Below are 22,659 nucleotides of genomic sequence, written 5' to 3'. Positions count from 1 at the left end.
TATGCCTCTTATTATACTATGGGTATCCTATTAATGAATCAGTTTTAATACTCCTTGGACAGGTTCTTTAGTCTGACCAATTTTTAGCTGGAGATTCATGACTTCAATGTCCATCCATTAATCCTTAAATGTCTTTGCATACTGCTACTACTACTACTACTACTACTACTACTACTACTACTACTACTACTACTACTACTACTACTACTACTACTACTGCTGCTGCTGCTGCTGCTGTTGCTACTACTACTACTACTACTACTACTACTACTACTACTACTACTACTACTAATACTACTACTACTACTACTACTACTACTACTACTACTACTACTACTACTACTACTACTACTTCTACTACTACCACTGATACTTCCATTATTACCTTACAGTTCATAACAATAGTAATAGTAAAATTTTACAGACAGAAAAAGAGTATTGACTACACAACAATGATATGAAAGCTTGTAATTGAGCAAGGTAACATTGGGGGTCCAGATAGCTGTGCTGGTAGAGCACTCGGCTTGCAAGCAGATGGACTGGTGCATCTATATTCATCCAGGAGAAATTGGGTAGCTTGATCTGTCAGATCCGGCAGCAGCCTCTAATGGTTTTCACACCACTATGTTATGACAATCGACCCAATCAGCAAAGTCCGGTCCGCCTTCGACGTGCACCGTCGCAAACCCGCCGGGTAGCATCGTCACAACACACCGTTCGACTAGATGCTCTGCCGTCTCAGGTTCTTGCCCACAGCGGGTACATGTTGGACAGGTAGAACCGGCGAAAAGTACTTGCTACGGCTCGTTTAACGCTACGGAAATCGGGATAAACTCCAATTCCACGGGCCTGATGGCTCTAATGGACTCCTTTATTATTTTTAACCCATACATTTCTTCTACTAAACAGACAAAATATGACCCTGACGGTTATGCCATGTACTACGATGAATTCGGCAATCGTATTGAATATGACGAAGACGGACATCTCATTCCACCAGAACCCTACGAGAACGAAGAGGGCTACCTGATAGAACCCCAGTATGACGATTTTGGTAACCTGCTGGTCTACGACCATTTTGGTATTATGGTTGAAAACGATGAGAATGGCGACCCTAAGGAGTACGATCGTTATGGATATGCGATACGTAAGTCTGTGTGGCTGGGTGATATTGTGGTATGACACTTGCCTTCGGGCTGGTAGGTCCCTGGTTCGAGTCCTGCTCTGTGGAATCTTGAAAAAAGGATGTGTACTCACATTCTCTCACCGCACCCAGGTGTAAAATGAGTACCTGGAAGGTAGCAGCGGTGTGTATCTGAATCTGACTAGAAAAAATATACCACTCATGGGCGTCACATATCTCCCTTAATGTAAAGTGTTGCTGGATTGGGACCCCATGTAAAGCGCTTTGAACACCTTTAGTGGATAGATTGCAAAATATAAAAGCTCACGGAGGTTTTCTTTTCTTTTCTTTTTTTTTTTTTTTGGAAGGGGGAGGAGGGGGGGGGGGAGCTGATTGTGGTTAGATGTGTTGATAACGCCATGTTTGCCTAGAGAGTCTGGAGTTGACCCTTTTTATTGGTATTACATGGTACAGGTTGCACGCTCAGGGCAGTAGTACTATCTAGTGGTAGTCCTTCAGAGCCATAAGGCCAATGTAGTCGGAGTTAAGGCCCATTTAGCCTTAGTTTATCGCAGTTTCTATAGCATGAAACGGACACAAGCAATTGGATTCAATAGTCTGATGTCACGTCGCCCAGCAACGGCGAGCAGCCTGGTTCTAAACAATGAAAATGGCTACTTTTTATTTTATTCTTCATGCTCGCAGAACCTTTCATATGTCATGTGAACAGAATGTATAAAAGTCAAAATATGATCATATTTATAATGTTTTTCTACTCTTGGGGGGAGGGGGGGGGGTAATGGAAAAAAGACAGGTGTAAGTGTGTGTGTGTGTGTGTGTGTGTGTGTTTGTGTGCAATGGAAGGAAAGAGGGAGAGAGGAGGGAGATAGAGAAAGAGAGAGAGAGAGAGAAAGATAGAGAGAGAGGGATGAAATCAGGAGATGACTGTAAATTGAAGATTGAAGAATGGTGCATACCTGAGTACTGTGGTAAAAATAGGGTGAAAAGGGCGGGAAAGGGGGAATGTCTAATCATTTTTTAAAAGATGGGGAAGGGGAGAGAGAGAGAGAGAGAGAGAGAGAGAGAGAGAGAGGGAGAGAGAGAGAGAGAGAGAGAGAGAGAAGGGTAGGAGGAGAGAGTACGTTTCTGTTGGTGTGTGAGATCGTGGCCTTCGTAAAGTTATGGCCTGGTAACGATGGTTATGTTATAGCCTGATACTGAAATCCAAAAGGACTGGCAGTTTGACGTCATTATTTGGTTTTTGCACCGCCTAGTGAGTTGTCGTTAGTAGAGCTCATGGAAACGAGTTATTTCATTGGTTGAACTATTGAATACAACTCACGATTTGTTTTCTTTTGTAGCCAAAGACTGGCATTTTGACGTCATTTTTTTGGTCAGTATCAGGCCATAACTTTACGAAGGCCACGCTGATACTGACCAAAAAATAACGTCAAAATGCCAGTCTTTTGCCACAAAAGAAAACAAATCGTGAGTTGTATTCAATAGTTCAACCAATGAAATAAATTGTTTCCATGAGCTCTTCTAACGACAACTCACTAAGCGGTGCAAAAACCAAATAATGACGTCAAACTGCTAGTCCTTTTGGATTTCAGTATCAGGCTATAACATAACGATAGCTACGGTGAGAGACGGAATCGGAAAGAAAGGGCGGGTTGGAAAGGAGAGATATTCCAAGGGTGATGCAAATGTTTAAGTTGAAAAAAAAAAAGAAATACATTATTATTATAGAAAGTTAAAATCTGCTTGCATTAATTCTAAACTATTTTATTGTATTCGTTTCAGTGTACGACGAGAATGGACAACCAATGGAGAGAACTTATTACCCAAAGTATGACGAATTTGGGAACGAGATTCCTCCGCCCAAGAAACCAGAGATTACTCATCCCGATGATGGTTATGATTATGACGATAGTATCTACACGTACACCACACTAGAAAGCCCACCAATTCCCACTCCCAGCCCTGGTGAGTCGATAGTCATCAACATGTGCGGCTATGTGGTCTAGTGGTATGACACTCGCTTTCGGATCGAAAGGTCCTGGGTTCGAGCCTCGCGCTCGGCGCATAGTTCAGACCTTGGTAAAGGCTCTTTACTCATATTCTCTCACCGTACTCAGGTGTAAAATGAGTACCTGGCCGGTAACAGCGTTGTCTTTGTCCGAAAAATTGTAATATCGCCTAACAGGCGTTATGTTCCGCCTAGAGCATTTTCGGATACGTTACTTTTACTAACTAAGGATACATTGTGAGGAGCATTGAGTTCGGTAAATCCTTGGAAAAAAACTCTCATGCCGGCCTGAGAATACGAAGTCTCAGGTTTGAGAGTTTTTGCCAAGACGAGGGTCATTTTTATCGATTGATTTTGATTTGGCAGACGAGTTTTCTGACCAAAATTTTAAATGCGTGTTTTTTTCTTCATGAGTGGGAAGTGTTGTATTCATCATTTGGAATTAAATATGGAGAAAAAGGATGATTTGGTGCCAGGTGAAGTAGAATTGGTCAATGAATCTTTGATGTTGACATCTATGTGGTCAGATTATTATTATTATTATTATTATTTATTATTATTATTATTATTATTTATTATTATTATTATTATTATTATTATTATTATTATTATTATTATATTATTATTATTATTATTATTATTATTATTATTATTATTATTATTATTATTATATATTATTATTATTATTATTTTATTATTATTTATTATTATTATTATTATTATATTATTATTATTATTATTATTAGTTGTTGTTATTATTAATATTATTATTATTATTATTATTATTATTATTATTATTATTATTATTATTATTATTATTATTATTATTATTATTATTATTATTATTATTATTATTGTTGTTGTTGTTTTATTATTATATTATTATTATATTATTATTATTATTATTATTATTATTATTATTATTATTATTATTATTATTATTATTATTATTATTTATTATTATTATTATTATCTATTATTATCATTATTATTGTTGTTATTATTATTATAATATTATTATTATTGTTGTTTTTATAATTGTTATATATTATTTTAATCGATCGATATTCAATTTGAAGGACGAGTTCTCTAGCCAAGATGTTAAATACTTATTTTTCCCAGTACGACAGGGCGTGTGAATTGCTCATGGCAAGATCAATTTAAAATTTCCCAAGAGGCTTAATAATCGAATCGAATGTATCGATTATCGATCTGCTTTGAAGTCCTGCTGGCGATTGATTGGAATTATATACCTACAGGGTTGGATTGGGAATTTGGGATTGTGATTCCTATTCTGAATTGGAACAGATGTTTTAGAGCATAACTTACAAGAATTCTCATATGAATTAATCTCTATTAAGTTTCACAAACGTCACCGTTTCTAAATATTTTTTTTTGTGTGTTTCAGTGAAAATTAAAAATCTTATTTAGAGAAATTTACATAATCTTACATTGTTATAACGCGTTCCCTTCGACATATCTCGGCCTACTTTGTCAAGTGTTGGTGTTGGCTTAAGACCTCTTGTATAACAAATACAAATACTAGAGACAAAAACCAAACACTTCTCTCTAAGAACATAAAATTGATGAATTTCTCATTTTAAAGTGAAAATTCTATGACTAAATAGATTACGTTTCGAAACCATTTTATTGTCAAAGAGGTGGAAAATATTGATGCTTTTGTGTTGTGTCACGGATTTTACTTTTTAAAGTTTTAGTAATGTTGTTTAAAAATAACAATGGCGTTTGAAAAAATAGATATCAGAATTATATATTGCTGTCTTTAATCTTAAAATGCCTAAAGATTCATTTTGCATTTCAATGGGTGCACACACACAACGTCGTTCAAACTTGTAACTGTATGCAAAGTTTCAAATGTTTATGATTTGCAGAAAAATCCTTTAGTCTTAGTGCGAACACGTTCGAGAGCTTTTTCCTTTGCCATATCATCATTAGATGATTTTTTTCAAAATCAAGATCATGTGATATCGTCACAAGTGACATATGTGATATCGTCACAAGTGACATATGTGATATCGTCACGAGTGACATATGTGATGTCACGAGTGAATATGTGATACCGTCACAAGTGACATATGTGATATCGTCACAAGTGACATATGTGAGATCGTCACAAGTGACATATGTGATATCGTCACGAGTGACATATGTGATATCGTCACAAGTGACATATGTGATATCGTCACAAGTGACATATGTGATATCGTCACAAGTGACATATGGGATATCGTCACAAGTGACATATGGGATATCGTCACAAGTGACATATGTGATATCGTCACAAGTGACATATTCCTCTGTCTATCCTTTAAGACATGGGAACTGTTCATGATAAAGGTAAATGGAACAAGTAGATAGTGTGAGATATGGTGCTATGTGGTTTTGTGGTATGACACACGCCTTCGGATCAGAAAGTCCAGGGTTTGAATCCCGCTTTGAGCGGCGCATATAATTTGTCCTTTGGAAAAGGTTCTCATCGTACTCAGTTGTAAAATGAGACCTGATCGTTAACAGCATTGTCTCTGTCGGGAAAAAATTATGGTATTGGTAGCACATATGACCGGTAATCAAGGAGGTTAGAATTTCGATCGAGGCAGTCTGGTGTTCGGGGCGTTTTTTTTTTCTTTTCTTGTATTTTTCGATCAGTTTTTCTAGCACTGTTTCATACAGATATTTTCGGATTTTTATCTTAAACCAGTGCTTGCACCCTCATTTGTCGCTTTGAGTATTTCAATATGGTTTGAGGATTTGTCAAAACGAGGCCTAAAATCGAATGTTAAACTTAATTTATAAAGCTTGAGTTCTTAAAAATGCCTCCATTGAGGAGCGAGTGTGAGCTTTATTCTTTAAACTTAAAAAAAACCTGATATTTCCTCATTTTCATTCATCCCTCATATATACAGAAAGGACGTGCTTATTTTTTTTCTCTTACTAATGTATTTATGTGTTAATGGGTTTTGTTGTTGGGTTTTTTTTGTTTTTGTTTTTTTTTGGGGGGGGGGGCTTAAGAAGGGTTTTGAGCCCGAAACATCAGTGTTTGGTATTTTGTTCTCTTTTTAAAAGCTGTTATATATTCATTTTTGTTTAGTGTTTCCTCATTCTGGTCATTTTATCTTGAAACTAAATTCTCTTTCTTTTGACTAGTTCATTTTGACAATCTGGAGATGATATAACCTAAATGTGTTGCAAGCGGCGTGAAACCCTTAAAAACAAAAAAAACAACATTTTGACAATATTACATGATTGACACATGGGGGGTCTCGATAGGTCAGTTGGTAGAGCACTCGCTTCACACACAAAGGGACGAAGATCGATCCCGTGTTCAGTCGAGATTTTTTTTTCTGACCACCTTGTCCACCCAGCAGTGATTGGGTAGCTGAGTCTGTTGGTTTTGACGGAAAGTACTTTGCGATAGACCAGCGTCCTATCCAAAGGATAGCAAGCAATTGCAATTGTCCGGTACACGCTATAGAAGCCGGGGATAAACCCCGGTTACATCATGGGAAGAATGACTCTGAAGGCCATGATTGACACGACACGACGGGTGACGATTTGTTTCAGTGAGCAGTGACGATGTCCAGGAGAAGGACGACTCTGGTGATGACTTGTCCATGGAGGATGTCTATGATTTCCATTGGCGGCCGTACCAACCAGTCATGCCCAAGGAAGAGGCCCGAGCTTTGATCAAAATTGGAGGAGAGGTGGGTGGGTCTGCATCAATGTCGCCGTGTCCACTTGTCATTGGTCATCGTCTTCTTCGGCTTTGGTGTATCGTCTTACTCATCATCATCTTCATCATGGACATCACTTCATCTTATCATCTTATTTGTATAATAATGACGATGATGATGGTGATGATGATGATGGTGAATGCCTATAAATAGTCTAAAAATATGCTTTTCATATTTTTTATCATCATTATCATCATCACCATCATCATCACCATTACCATCATCGTCATCATTATGATCATCGTCGTCGTCGTTGCCGTTGTTGTCGTCGTCCTTGTCGTCATCGTCATCATCAGTGTCATCATCATCATCATCATCATCATCATCATCATCATCATCATCATCACCATCATCATCATTATCATCATCAGCAACAGCAGCAGCAGCAGCAACAACAGTATCATCCCCATCACCACTATCATTGTAAACACGACGACCACCACCACCGCCACCATTATAAGCATTATCACATCAATAGAATTCAATACATGATCTCTGACTCACATTGTTCTGTCTCAGTTATTGTTTTATCATGCCTATAGATAGTATGCGCTTGGCTAAGAAGCTCATAACATTGCCATCCGGAAGTAAAGCGGACCAACACACAAACTCTGTGTAACCATGAACTTTTATAGTCTGGTTGATACAGTTTAGTGAGAACAACTCACAAACGCGGATGGCAAAAACAATAACAAAAGCCTGAGTGACGTCATCTGCATTCTATCTATAGTATAATCTTACATAGAAATGTTATGATTTCTAAACAACACCAACCTCTCCCACTTATTTCTTCCTGTCAGATAAATGATTATTTTATTTTGTTCTATGTCGATGCTACAAACCTAACCCAACACACGCAAAGCGCTGACTCCACTAGGCTGGCAGCAGCCTCTTATGGTTCTCACACTACAATGTTATGACGATCGACCCAATCAGCAAAGTCCGGTCCGCAGTCGTGCACCGTCGCGAAACCGCCCGGTAGCATCGTCACAACACACCGTTCAACTAGATGTTCTGCGGTTTCGGGTTCTTGTCCACATCGGGTACATGTGGGACAGGTGGAAAGTCCCCACTGATGAAGGCTGGCGTATTATGGGATATTGCAGGTCTGATAACCCAAACTGTTAAAGGCGCATTGTTGTAATGGAAATACTTGTCTTTACTGTGTGTTTTGTGTCCTTTTTTTGAGATTAGATTGAGGCCATTTAGTTTCATCTAGGCCCTGCCTGGAGTCGTTTGTTATTAGGGAGACAGTCAGTTGGATTTTTTAATCATTGCTAGATGATCTAAAAGTTTCACAGGCGCTGTAAAATCCCCTTAATTTTTTTTTTTTAATGGCGACAACTTCAGCCTTTTTTATTTTGTATTAATGTTTCTTTTTATGTTGTAAAAGAAGATTAAGTGCGCACATTAGAATAATGGCGTCGGTTGCTCAGCCGTACGGAACGTCCCTAAACAAGAAAATCAAGCATTATTGAGCATTGCTAGTGATCGGTTGGGTTACAATGATGGAAAATTCTGACCACGGCGTTATGTCCTTGGGCAAGGCACTTTAACTCGACTCAAATATAAATGAGTCTCGATAGTACTCATAGATATTATAATAGTAATATTATTTTTTAAAAAGGAATAAGCATGTGGCTTATAACATTAAAAGGAAACTGGTTCCATACGTTAGCGTACTGGTGGTGGTGGGGGGGGGGTAAACAAACCATATTGAAGCGCATGAAGGATGATAAAATCCATGGAAATGCATCGGGGGTACATCGTGGCTCAGCGGTACGGTCTTTGCTTCGTACCCGGAAGGTACCGAGTTCGATCAGCCACCGCTGTACTGTGTGGCCTTGAGCAAGTGACCTCGCCCTAGCTCAATTTGCGGCGCTGCACTGCGGCTGACGCTTGTGTTATTCCAGTCTTTCCTTGGAATAGACCCAAGAGACAAATTTCCCCTAAGGAATGAATGAAGGATATTTATTTATTTATTTATTTATTTATTTATTTATTTATTTATTTATCTATTTATTATTTATTTATTTATTTATTTATTTATTTATAAACGTTCCTATCCACTTCCCAGGACTGCAATTGTTTCCCACGTCGCAGCGATCCAATGATTCCGTCCATGGTTTATGACAGGATCGAATGCCAGCATTCTAACAATGTCGTTGGACACGCTCACACCGGTGTTGTCAGGTACGATCAGTCAGTAGATCTAAAATAGAATTATTTGTTTTTGTCCTTCAGAGCCATTCTGCCCATGGAGCCGGAGTTTATCCCGGTTTCTATAGCGTAAAACTGACAATAGCAATGGGAGCGATCTATATTCAGGTTTTCGTCCAACCAAGTCATCAATCACATGATTTGTTGCTGTCCAACGATTGGATATTTCTTTTAAAATGTAAACACCCTACTTTGTTTATGAAAGTTGTAAACATACACATGTGTCAAACAGAACAAAATGACCAACCGTGATGTTAGATATTTCGAAAGCTGTGAGCACTTTTCACTATGTGGGTCACTTTGAGCACATTTTGCAATGTGACCAATGACCTCGAGCACATGGAAAGTTAATATAGATCGCTCCCATTGGTGTCTATCCTTTGGATAGACGGATAGATGTGGTTGATACACACCGATCTCCAAAGCAGATAAAGAAAAAATATTATGAGAAAATAAAAACATACAAAAAGTATCAGTGCCCCCGGACAATGTAGGACTTTTCGGATATATTTTGCTTTCTGTTTTGTTTATCACTGCATCATTCATTTCTTGTCAGAATTTTATCACTGGATAAATTTATTTGAACATGGGCACTTCTGTTCTACTCTTGCCAGTGTCCTTCACTTTGTACTAGTTGATTTGTGTGTATGTGTGTGTGTGTGTGTGTGTTTGTGTGTATGTTTATGGGGGTGTTTGAGGAAGAATATGTGTGTGTTTTTGTGTTCCCTTTGTGTTTGAGGGAGAATATGGGTGTGTTGTTTGTGTGTGTTCGTGTGTGTGTATGTGTGTTTGTGGGCGTGTGTTTATGCGGGTGTTTGAGGGAGAATATAATGTGTGTGTAGTGTGTGTTTGTGTGCTCGGAGCGCTGATCATACAACTTACTTGATCATCTTTCTGGCTTTAACAGCTCGTTGAGTTCAATCTTGTTTCTCCAACATATTTTATTATGAATCCAGAGAACATTTTGTGTACTCAGAGCATAAGGGTGTAATAGATCACAGCGTCTAACATCAAAATAAGCAACTTGAACTCACTCAACCCTAGCACTTTAAACTCCTTGCTGTCCGCTCTCCCTAGATATCAATTAATACTTTTTTAAATTGACAAATAATCAGATTCTCAATTCGATAGAAAATTGGTATCCTACATAGTTTTATTCAACTAACGCTACCATGAAAACATTTTTTAAATGGTAGCGTTAATAATATGTAGTATATAATTTGTCTAAGAAAAATATAAATGACGATAAGGTTAGTTAAACCAAAGAGCGTGTAGGTAACGATTGTTATGTTACCAAGAGCTCTCACTTCTCGCTTTTGGTGAAGCCACGCATCTTCAGTCTTCTACTCGTATTTTCTTCATTGTCTCAGTAAGTCTAGCGCGCATGATTCACGCGGAGCACACCCACCTCGCTGTCTCGCCTGGCACGCGACAATAGCATTGCGGTTAAGAGAAGTGGGAGCTCTTGGTAACTACGTTACCCTACACACTCTTTGGTTAAACACAGCCAAATACGGAGATAGTCGGTGTTAGGGTTGAGTGAGTTAATGAAGTTAACGTCACAATGCTCTTTCTTTCTGTTATTAGACCATCATTTAGGTTTTCAGTTATCACTCTATCAGACAGTAAACGTTGAGGTCTCGCATTGTCTACCTATTAAATTGGGTGTTGTTTTATTATATATCAAGGTTCGATGACAACTGGAACGACCGTTACACAAGAGTTCATCGTCCGAAAAGACACGACAGACACAGGTCAAAGGTCGCCCAAGTTTGGGGGTACCCAGACAAACAATTCCCATATCAAGAGTGAGTATACATTTATCATAATTTGGTGTGCTTATTAATGTTGTGGATGTCAATGATAATTGAAATGATAATGATCGATGATGATGATGGTGATGATGATGATGATGAGGAGGAGGAGGAGGAGGAGGAGGAGGAGGAGGAAGAGGAGGAGGAGGAGGAGGAGGAGGAGGAAGAAGAAGAAGAAGAAGAAGATGGTGATGATGATGGTGGCATCTTAATCTCGTAACAATTTACAAACGGTGCAGCGTGGCTCAGCTGTACGGTCTTTGCTTCAGACCCAAAATGTACCGAGTTCGACTACCCGCCTCGATGTGTGGCCTTGAGTAAATCACCTCGCCCTAGCACACTGCGTCACTGCATTGCGGCTGGATGAATGCGTATGAATAAAGGGAATTAATTGAATTAATTAAATCATCTTCTTTACTCCAAAAAAACCCAATACACACATTGCGCGCGCATCTCCAACTTCCTCACAAAAATTATGTCTCCCGCCCGATCATAATTCAAAATTTAACTTGTCAGATCATTATGAAATATAGACTATTTATGTGAATTAAACCACCGTATAAAAGTCATTTCGTCTGAAACAACGAACGCCGTATGATATTTTTTGACATTCACGTGATTAAGCATCAGAAACAAAGCGGTGAATAAATGCATATGAAACTTATGTTTGTCTACTATGAGAAATCATGGCCTTCGGACAAACACCTCGAACCATAACGTTTATGTTTTGGGCGTGTCTTGTCAAAATAATATGTCTTTTTGAGTTGCTGGCTAGTAGTACCTATATTCTGTTGGACGTAAAGGCCGGATCGTTATATTAGTTGTAAACAAATAACGTTGGTGGTGAGAATACTCTTGGGTTTGTAAAATCGTCAGTTTATAGCTCGTTTGGTATAAGAGTTATCATTGTATTGAAATGGAAAGAAGACATAGTAAAGCGCTTTGAGCACGTTTAGTGGATATTGCTCTATATAAGAATGGAGATAAAGATAAAGGGAGTAAATATGACTCATGAATGAACACCACAAAACAAACGACGATATATATTAGATTGTATTTTGTGTTTACTTGAAAAAGACCAAAGGCCGAAACGTCGTTTGTTTTGTGGTGTTCATTCATGAGTCATATTTACTCCCTTTATCTTTATCTCCATTTTATTGACTCATTTAGGCACCTCTATTTATTAGCTCTATATAAAAGCTCCGTTTGTTCTTTTGTTATTTATATACCAGGCATATATTAATATATATATATATATATATATATATATATATATATATATATGTATATATATATAAGTTCCTTATTTCCATTTTAATCGTTTCACTTGTGTTCATTGTAACTGTTTTCTCCTGTACAACTATTTCGCTAATGTCTACAAGCGTCATCATTTCATCCACAGAGGTGGCGGTGCCTTGTTTGAAGGAGGTCTTCGAGGGGAGTTCCAAAGGACACCCGCTTCCAGCAAGTCAAAGGCTGAGAAGACACCTCAGAAGGGAGAAGGAAAGGGTAATATATTTTATGGATCATAGTCCAATTATTTGGCGTCAAATGGCTTTCTCCCCTTCATTTTGTAAGAGTCATCTGTCACCTGTTATCTATTTGGCCATGTGGTATGACACTCGCTTTGGGATAAGAAGGTCCTGGGTTCGAGCTTCGCTCGGCGTATAGTTGAGTCCTTAGAAAAGGGTCTTTACTCACATTCTCTCACCGTACTCATGTGTAAAATGAGTACCTGGCCGTTAACAGCGTTGTCTCTGGCCGAAAAAATGTAATATCGCCTAACAGGCGTCATGTCTACAGCTGTTGGCCTTGTAAAGCGCCTTGAACACGTTTAGTGGATATTGTGCTATATAAAACTCAATTAAATTATAATTATTTTAACCAGCCTATTCCAGCTGGTACATTAAGTCTTTTACCTGCAGTCTCCAATCCTCACCTCTCTATTTTCTGCTTTGGTTCTTGTCTGACCTCATTGCATTCATCTTACATCATTCCTCTCCTTCTCAAAACAGCCCCAGGTTTCCAGGTGATTTTCGGTTTGCCTCATTTTCTCTTCCCCGCAGTAAAGCAATAATTATAACCCAACTTGTTCTAATAAAAATTGTTGGAATGAAAATACTCTCAAAGCAAATAAATAGTCTGAATTGCAAAGCACAGTTTGGCTCTCGTGTGAGTTATGTAGGTCTATTGTCTTTTTTTTTTTTTGTTACATCAATGTTAATGACGTCATCATTACCATCATACGTCATTACCATCATACGTCATTACCATCGTCAATTGCGTCATCATATCAACAAACCAATTAACAATAACAACAACAACTAACAATGACTAGTTCACATCTTTCCTCTTTTTCTTTTTCTTCTTTTTTTTCTCTAATCAGAAGACGGAAATAAACCTGGCACAACAAAAACTTCAAAAAGTGACGCAAAAATAGACAAGGAGAAGAAAGGAAAAGATGAAAACAAAGAGGAGAAAAAAGATAACAAAGATAAGGATAAAGCGAAGGCCGCCAGTCGGCAGGAGAGTAAAAAGGGAGACGAAAAAAATAAGAATAAAGAGAAAGAGGAAAAGGAGAAAACGGCCGCCGATAAGAAATCTAGTCAGTCACAAAAAGATAAGAAAGTAGACAACGATGAGAAGAAAAAGGAAGAAGATAATAAAGAAAATGAGAAAGAGAAAGAAAAAGAGAAAGAGGCCGAAAAAAACAAATTGAACGTCGATTCTAAAAGACCACTGAGTCGTGAAAAGATGAAACAGGGATTGGCGAAAAAAGATGATAAAGGGAAACAACCGAACATAAACGAGAAGGATCGCAAGGGAAACAAGAGTCGCGCCTCTTACATCGCAAAATCCTTTCTGCCCCGTATTGGTTACACACCCGATCAGCCGTTTAGTTATGGTATGTTCCTGGTTCCGGGTCTGATAGCGTGAATTGTTATGGGCTCATTGATGTAGTGGAAATACTCTCAAACAAGTGCAAAGTAGTGTCCATTACACCAATATTATAACAAGGTCCCGTTATCAGACCTTCAAATATTCTTCTCTTCTTCTTCTTCTTCTTCTTCTTCTTCTTCTTCTTCTTATTATTATTATTATTATTATTATTATTATTATTATTATTATCATTATTATTATTATTATTATTATTATTATTATTATTATTATTATTATTATTATTATTATTATATAGTAGTATAGTAGTAGTAGTAGTAGTAGTAGTAGTAGTAGTAGTAGTAGTAGTAGTAGTAGTAGTAGTAGTAGTAGTATAGTAGTAGTAGTAGTAGTAGTAGTAGTAGAGTAGTATAGTAGTAGTAGTAGTAGTAGTAGTAGTAGTAGTAGTAGTAGTAGTAGTATATGTTGTCGTATGTTGTATTATCACTACTACTACTACTATTACTACTAGGATTACTATACTACTGCTACTACTATCTACTACTTACTACACACTACTACTACTACTACTACTACTACTACTACTACTACTACTAACTTACTACTTACTACTCTACTACTACTACTACTACTACTACTACTACTACTACTATACTACTACTATACACGACGACGACGACGACGACGACGACGACTACGACGACGACGACGACAACGACGACGACAACCTGTAGCTTTTGTTGTTGTTGTTATCATTATTTTTAATTATATAATTTGTTCAAGCCGCTAATAAAGGTTGTTTTTAAAGAATAACATTCCTTATGTTTTCCACTCTACAATTTAACTACTCTTCATGAAAACTCTATGTTTTACTTACAATCCACCACACTTGAATGTTGTTCCAGGCGTCACTACAGCTAAAAACGTACAGAGCCCTGAGCCGGCGACCAATCGGCCCGAGACACCGCTAATGCTGCCACCAATACCTGCCTCTCCGTGTAAGTGTAAGAGATTTATGGGATTACGGATTCATAGAGGAATAGTACCATGTTGACAAATAGCGGGAGTTTTGTTTTGTTTATCTTTTTTTTTTTTTTTTGGGGGGGGGGCGTATTTATTTATTTCTTGTGTAGCTTGTCTTTTTGTTTGTTTGTTTGTTTGTTTTTTCTTTTTTTTCTGTTCTTTGTTTTCCTTTAGTCTTAGTTTTGATAATTTTTTTGACAAATTGTCAGTCATCTATTTTAATGAAAAACGTTCTGGCCATAATTTTTAAAAGTGTTTTGTCAATACACGACAGTGTGGAATGTCAGTTGTATGTATGTTTGTGTATGTACGTATGTATGTGTGTGTATGTGTGTGTGTGTGAGAGAGAGAGAGAGAGAGAGAGAGAGAGAGAGAGAGAGGGGGGGGGGAGTGCGAGCCAGGGTCTGTGTCTGTGTGTGTATTAAAATAAACAATAAACAATATGATGTGAATTGGACGGATAACAGTCAGGTACTCATTTCACACCTGAGTTAGTACGGTCAGAGTCGTTTCCCGGCATTCAGCTTTGCCGCACAAGTTCGATGAGTTTCACACGATATAGCTATAGAAGTTTGTCATCTGAGGCCAACTTTGACCGAAGTTTCGTTTTGTGTTGGTTTGATTGCTTTGTTGTTATTTGGGGGGGGGGGGGGGTATTTTGTTTGGAGTTATTTTTTTTTTAATGAGAGAAGGGTTGTATTATCATCTTTTTCATGAATGTTTCTGATGCAATTCTCTCAACAAGTTGTGTTCTTTTCAGCCGTAACAATGTATTCTGGGAGAAGCGCCAGTCAAGATTTCTATAGTGTTCATGCTGATATTCCAACCACCAGGAAGTTTGAAGGGAAATATTATGATCCAGGTATATGTTATTATATGATGTGGTGTCTCAAGTTTTTTAAACAAATTTTAAGTAATCGTGATTGACGGTTTTACAATACATACACTGGATATACTGGATATACGCCTCCAGGGGTCTTTTGGCATTGAGCAATACGTTTGTCAGATTATAACGACGACGACGACGACGACGACGGCAATGATGATGATGATAATGATGATGATGATGATGATGATGATAATGATGATGATGATGATGGTGGTGGTTGTGATGATGGTGGTGGTGGTAGTTGTGGTGATGGTGATGATGATGATAATGATGACGATGATGATGATGATGATGATGATGATGACGATGATGATGATGATGATAATGATGACGATGACTATGATCATATGTGATGATGAATATGCTGCTGGTGGTGGTGGTTGTGGTGATTATGATAATGACGACGACGACGATTATTATCATTATTATCATTATTATTATTATTATTATTATTATTATTATTATTATTATTATTATTATTATTATTATTATTATTTCATCCTTTTATAAATATTTCAGTAACTAAGAAGACGTACACCTACGACATCAAACCCAAATTTGGCAAAAACATCCAAGACTGGGACGCTCTACGCCAAGTATGATCCAATGACACAACACGACGATCGAGGTGGCAGCAGGGTTGCCAGATTATTTTCAGGCATTCTGCCAACTGGATTTTAAAAATCTGCCAAATACCACAAAAATCTGCCAAACCGTACTATTTATAGAACCCCCTTTGAAAACTCATCAGTTTCGTTAAACAAAAAATTCGCAAGGCCTATTTATTTTTTTTTCATTTCCCAAGTTAAAATAAAAATCACTAATACATAAAAATTGCCATGGAAAACGTGAAGTAGACCCATACATGATATAAATAATATCGGAAAATAAAATCTGCCAAATATCTGCCAAACTGCCAAACCTTTTTTTCTCTGCCAAGCGACTTCAAATTCTGCCCAAAAAAAAAAGGGACATTTGGCAGAAAATCTGCCAAATTGGCAACCCTGGGTGGCAGTAGCAGCAGTTTCCTATTGTTAGTTACCCTGCAATATTCTGTGACACTCTATCTACCCAATCTGCGAAAAGGCTCGCCAACACTCGTAACAGTTGTAAAACGGCAAGACACTCACGCGTTGGCAGTGACAGGCAGAAAACATACATCGTGAGCTCTCAAAATTCGCCTATCTATAATATTATTACAGTTCTCCCCAGTCGTAATTAACTGTCTTGAAAAAATTTTAACTCGGCCGGTTAGACAGGTGTCTTCCTGCGTGTCAAGTGTTGCTGTTGGTTAGGGATTCCTTGTAAAGCCATTTGAACACATAAGTGGATAGAACACCATATCTACTCGTATACACGATCACGTATTACTTATTTGTTTGTTTTGTTGTTTTTTAATTTTTTTTTATGTTTGTTGTTTTTTTCCATTATTTTTTGTTTTTGTATTTAAAACAATCACATAACTATCACCCCACGCGTTGTGAATGCATATACATATATATGTGACCAATCTTTTCAATCAGTTTTATATCGGGATGAACTCGTGCTTAAAATTGAATGCTAAATTTGATTTAACTCATAATATTTGAGTTAAAATATGTTCCTTCATTAAATTTCCAATCAGAGTGTGGTCTTATGAATTAATATGCATCATCCAATCAATCTTGGCATAATACCAATTTGCCACGGTGTGTCACATATTATATCATGTCGATTTAAAATAAAATAACCCCCCCCCCCCACCCCCACCCCCACCCTTCGCCCCTCCCTCTTCCCAAATGTTAAGGGTTTAAATCTACCTGTGAAAACTGTGTTTTGACTTCTTTTTTTCAAATTATGTGATAAATGCTGTTCTAGTTTATTAATATTATTTCTATGCTCTGAAGAATTGGCCGTAAGCTACTAGCTACAGGCATTTTCATACCACAGTAATTGCAGAATCTCTGTTGACATCAGACGTTGGTTTGATGAATTATCTAACGATGCCGCGTGCAAGGACATAAAGAGGAAAGAAAGAGAATTGTAGAATTGTAAATTGTTGTGAATATAGAGAGATAGTCAAATCTACGTGCAGTTGCAAATATTATTATATTAAAATGCCCTGTTATACATTATGGCGTTATATCGTGTAAGAAGCGAGAGACGCATGCGCACAACAAGCATGACGTTCTCTTAATAACTTTCCGCGTGACGTCACAGACTATGGTGACGTCAATCAAGGGACACTACTCTTCCGCTAATCTCATTCCCTATATGTGTAAAGATTGACATTTCCAAGTGTATGAATATTTTCAAGATGACAAATTAAATAATGTTGATGTACCGTAAAAATAACTCGTGTAGATGATAATGTGTGAATGTTTACGTGTGAGTATTTATAAAACTAATGGGAAAGAGAGAAATGAAAGAGGTAGAGAGAGAGAGAGAGAGAGAGAGAGAGAGAGAGAGAGAGAGAGTAAAGTACATTAGAGAGAGAGAGAGTAAAGTACATTTAGAGGAGGTGTGAGAGGAAAGTAGGAGAGAGAGGAGAGAGAGAGGAGAGAGGAGAGAGAAAGAGAATTGAGAACGGCTTAACTCTCTCCTTACCAGCCATTTTCAGGATTTTCCCCAAAACTTCACACCCAACCTATACAAAAATAGATTTATTTCATTCAAACACAAAATCTGTTAATTCTTGCTATACATATTTTTTTCTGCTGAACGAGCTCTTCAACAGTGTTAATATACTTTAACTATAGCAAACATTTTTGTTCAAATATTATGATGTACAAAAGAAATTAGAATGAGAAAAATGTTGGCCTTATCGTGACGAATGTGACGATTTTCCTATAGATGGTAAGGAGAGGGTTAAGCAGTAATCAAACATCATTTTCTTATCTAAATTATGTATATTATTCATTTGTTAACCACATCGTGCCATAATAAGGAAAATACACATGAAGAATCATCCATGGGTATAGGAGAAATTTGGTTGTCTAACACTTCAGTCACTTTCATAATTTTTCCGAGGACCAGAGACGCATGCGCACAACCAACATGACGTTCTCTCTCTAATAACTTTTCCGCCGGTGACGCCACAGACTATGGGTGACGTCCAATCAAGGGACGCTACTCTTCCGCTAATCTCATTCCCTATACTTATACACAAGTCCTAATAAATCCGTTATCTTGCTTTGTTTATTAATAATCTTGGTGATCGCGACCCCATGACTCACCTGGCGAAGAATTTTTTTTAAAAATATGTATAGAAATCTTTACTTTTTAATTAGACAATGAGAGATAAGATGATTTTGGAATGAAGTAAGTATCATAATCAACGTTATGCATTTTTGTACAGAAATATGAATAATAAATTTTGTATTTGGAGCGCTTGGCTTGTAGTCGGTTTGTTTACAAATAAATTCTCCACCGGTGACGTCCAATCAAGGGACGCTACTCTTCCGCTAATCCCATTCCCTATAGATAGTATGCGCTTGTCTAAGAAGCTCACAACATTGCCATCCGGAAATATAAAGGGCCAACACACAAAACTATGTGTACCCTTCAACGTTTATCATTATTAGTCTGGTTGATACAGTTTACTGATAATTAGATACTCATAAACACGGATGGCAAAAAACAATAACAAAGACCTGAGTGACACAAAGTCATTCTATCTATTGTGTCAAGTGATATAATTTATACGATCTCTTTGTGAATAATTAATTCCATGTTTTAAACTATAATAAAATGATTAACAAAACGATTGGCGTTCCTCGTTTTCAATGGAGAGTTTATGCGAAAATTACTGGTTGATTGTCAGGGGTGGGTGCAATTCCCATTGGGGTGGGGAGGGGGCGCTGGGCTTTCCAGGGCAGATTAATTGGATTCAATAGTCTGATGTCACGTCGCCCAGCAACGGCGGCCATCGTGGTTCCATACAAAGAAAATCGGTACTTTTTATTCTTCATGCTGACTAGAACTTTTCATATGTCTTGTGATCAGAATGTGTAAAAGTCAAAACATGATCAGACTTATAATGTTTTGTTGTTTTTTTCCTCTGGATACGCTTTTATTTGTTTATGCTCGTCTGAGAAATATTTCATAAGGGCGTCCGTCATTGTTCCGATAGTTTAGAGCCAGTTACTACGTTACCATGCGTAATTACGAGGGAAGTGACGACATGACTGTTAAAGCGTATTTACCATCCGTCAACAACCTTCTCGTTCCTCTAAATATTTTGCATGTAGCCATAATGTGTCCTAGTTATGGAATGGGATCATAATTTGGTGTCACCTTCGTCTTATCCGGAAACTTTCTCTGAAAGAAAAACAGGTGGATTCGTCTTTTTGTGACAGATGATATTTTTCTTTGTTAAGCTGTATCTGTATCTGTATGGTTGGCGCTGAAGAAACCAATGGTCTGGTTGTATTTCAGCGGCGTCCTCATTGGGCGCGGGCCCATGTCAGTCGGGCCTTGAAATCGTTTAGGTGTGGTGCCATGATGACCAGTTCATCCAACCCAATAATTAAAATAGATTATCATTATCGGGTTTTATTTTAACTCACTCAGTCCTAGAGATTTTTGCTACTTTTCAAAATTGGAAAAAATGTAATAAAAATGAGCATGTACATAGATAGTTTTATTCAACTACCATTAATATGTAAAAACTAGAAACATTAGCTTTGATATAATTTGTCTCAGAAAAATATAATAATGTTTTTGTTTTTAATGGTTTTACGGCGCTTCCAACACATTTAGGTCATATCAGCGCCAGTAAAAAGGAAGAAAATGGGATAGTAAAAAGTTCTAGAATTACAATTAAAGCACTCAAGAAAAAGTAAGACATAGGGGAACTGGGAACAAATAGGGATCAGATGTAGATTCCAAGAGCATACCATCAATGCACTTAGTTTGAGATCACCTATAAGTCTCATCCAGACACAAGCACAAAATCCAACAAAGAGGAATACACTCAAATGCTTGCATTATACATTAAAAATAACAAATATAATAACACATAACAGAGAGATGATTTACAAGGAAAAAAATATCATCTCCCAAAACAATAACTATGCATTTGACTGTTTCCCTCCCAGCTAGGACTCCGGCCAGGGTCGGGAAAAAACCGAGCAATCTCACACCAAGACAAATACAGAAAGCAAGTTGGAAACAGATATAAGGGGATAAAAGACACGGTAAGTACCTCCCTGCCCACTGTGGAGGTAGGGAACCCCACCCAGAAAAATATAATAAATAGGCATGGGGTAAAAGTAACCCCGGGTAAACTACGGATATAGTCGTTATTAGGGTTGAGTGAGTTAATGCTTATTTTATAACCATCTCAGTGTATCCTTTTTGACAGAGATCCAAGTGAAGCGGTTTCAGATTGGATATTTTAAGAGGTTTCAAACTGGCTACAAGGATGTATTATTCTTGGAGCTATTTCTGATCTCTGTTGAATTAGTCCCGTCCTTTGGTGTCTGATGACTCGATCCAAAACTTTGGACTCTATCTTCTTCCTCTTTATTTGCGCTGAAATCATTAAGTAGTCCTACATATAGGGTAACCTGCATGTAATATTGGTGTAATTAAAACATCTGGCCGATATTTAGCCCAGCGGTCTGAGGTTCGATCCCAAGTAAAGGCAGGTTGATTGTTGTCTTGCATTTTTCTTTCGGCTTTGACTGGTGCAGTTTCGATTTTTAAAGTCGGCTTTGTTCAGCTATGTGGTCTAGTGGTATGACACGCGCTTTTGGGTCGGAAGGTCCCGAGTTCGAGCCTAACTCTGTGCATAGTTGAGTCTTTGGAAAAGGCTATTTTACTCAAATCTCTCACCGTACCCAGGTGTAAAATGAGTACCTAGCCGTTAACAGCGTTGTCTCTGTCGGAAAAAAATCGTAATATCGCCTGACAGGCGTCATGTCTCATTCTATAAATGATATGTGATGTTGGTCAGGAACCCCTTGTAAAGCGCTTTGAGCACGTTTCGTGGATATTGCGCTATATAAAATCTCAAGATTTTAAAGTCACAAGGAATGGAACGTCTTATATTTCTGTATTATTAGGGATGAGACTTTAAGAGTTGATTTCCTTGGACAACAGGGGGGGGGGGGGGGGGGGGATCACACTTAAACGGAGTATTGCACAGAGGGATGAATTGTTTGTTTTTGTTTTTAAGGGTTTTACGGCGCTTGCAACACATTAAGGTCATATCAGCGCCAGTAAAAAGGAAGAAAATGGGATAGTAAAAAGTTCTAGAATTACAATTAAAGCACAAAAGAAAAGGTGAGACAAAGGGGAATTGGTTCAAATAGGAAACGGATGCAGATTCCAAGAGCACACTATCAAAGTACTTAGTTTGAGATCAACTAAAAGTCTCATCCAGACACAAGCACAGGTCCCAACCAAGAGGAATACACTCAAATGTTTACAAATCAAATAATTTAATATGTAAACTAAACATAGTACAATGCATAATAGAGAGATGATTTACAAGGAAAAAAATATCATCTCCCAAAACTCTATCTATACATTCGACTGTTTCCCTCCTAGCCAAGGAACTCCGGCCAGGGTCCGGACAAAACTAAGTAATCTCATTCCAAGACAATGACAGGAAACAATTGGAAAACGGGTAGAGGGGGATAGAAGACACAGCATGTACCTCCCCGCCCACTATTGGAGGTCAGGAATCCCACCCAGAGGGATGAATTACAAATGAAAAAGAACACTCTGTGTCAACATCTTTGACAGGACTAAAAAACAAAACAAACACGCTCACATCTGCTTTCACAGTGAAGGATCTCAGCCACGGCCATGGCAAAGGGAAATCGTGTCATTAACATTATTTGAGTGCACATGGGCCTGACCACACAAACACACACACACACACAGACACACAGACATATATATATATATATACAGGCATGCAC

At 37.7% G+C, this 22,659-nt stretch overlaps 1 protein-coding gene across 1 annotated transcript in view; it reads left to right on the top strand.

The window, feature by feature from the left end:
- Window positions 1–16,475, top strand: part of LOC144969078 (uncharacterized) — a 25,367-nt gene extending 8,892 nt beyond the window's left edge. Inside the window, exons 4-13 of the mRNA XM_078908098.1 lie at window positions 910–1,147; window positions 2,927–3,109; window positions 6,735–6,874; window positions 8,982–9,097; window positions 10,813–10,932; window positions 12,341–12,447; window positions 13,325–13,843; window positions 14,742–14,834; window positions 15,620–15,721; window positions 16,268–16,475. Coding sequence (XP_078764224.1) covers window positions 910–1,147; window positions 2,927–3,109; window positions 6,735–6,874; window positions 8,982–9,097; window positions 10,813–10,932; window positions 12,341–12,447; window positions 13,325–13,843; window positions 14,742–14,834; window positions 15,620–15,721; window positions 16,268–16,350 — 1,701 coding nt within the window. The 3' untranslated portion in view covers window positions 16,351–16,475. The remainder of the gene's footprint in view (window positions 1–909; window positions 1,148–2,926; window positions 3,110–6,734; window positions 6,875–8,981; window positions 9,098–10,812; window positions 10,933–12,340; window positions 12,448–13,324; window positions 13,844–14,741; window positions 14,835–15,619; window positions 15,722–16,267) is intronic.
- The last annotated feature ends 6,184 nt before the right edge of the window (window positions 16,476–22,659 follow it).

Source organism: Berghia stephanieae, chromosome 3 (genome assembly GCF_034508935.2).
Source record: "Berghia stephanieae isolate SIO BIC M18660-M18661 chromosome 3, UCSD_Bste_1.3, whole genome shotgun sequence".
NCBI lineage: Eukaryota > Metazoa > Mollusca > Gastropoda > Nudibranchia > Aeolidiidae > Berghia > Berghia stephanieae.
The sequence above is the reverse complement of the archived record's forward strand: the minus strand, read 5'-3'. Positions and strand labels throughout refer to the sequence as shown.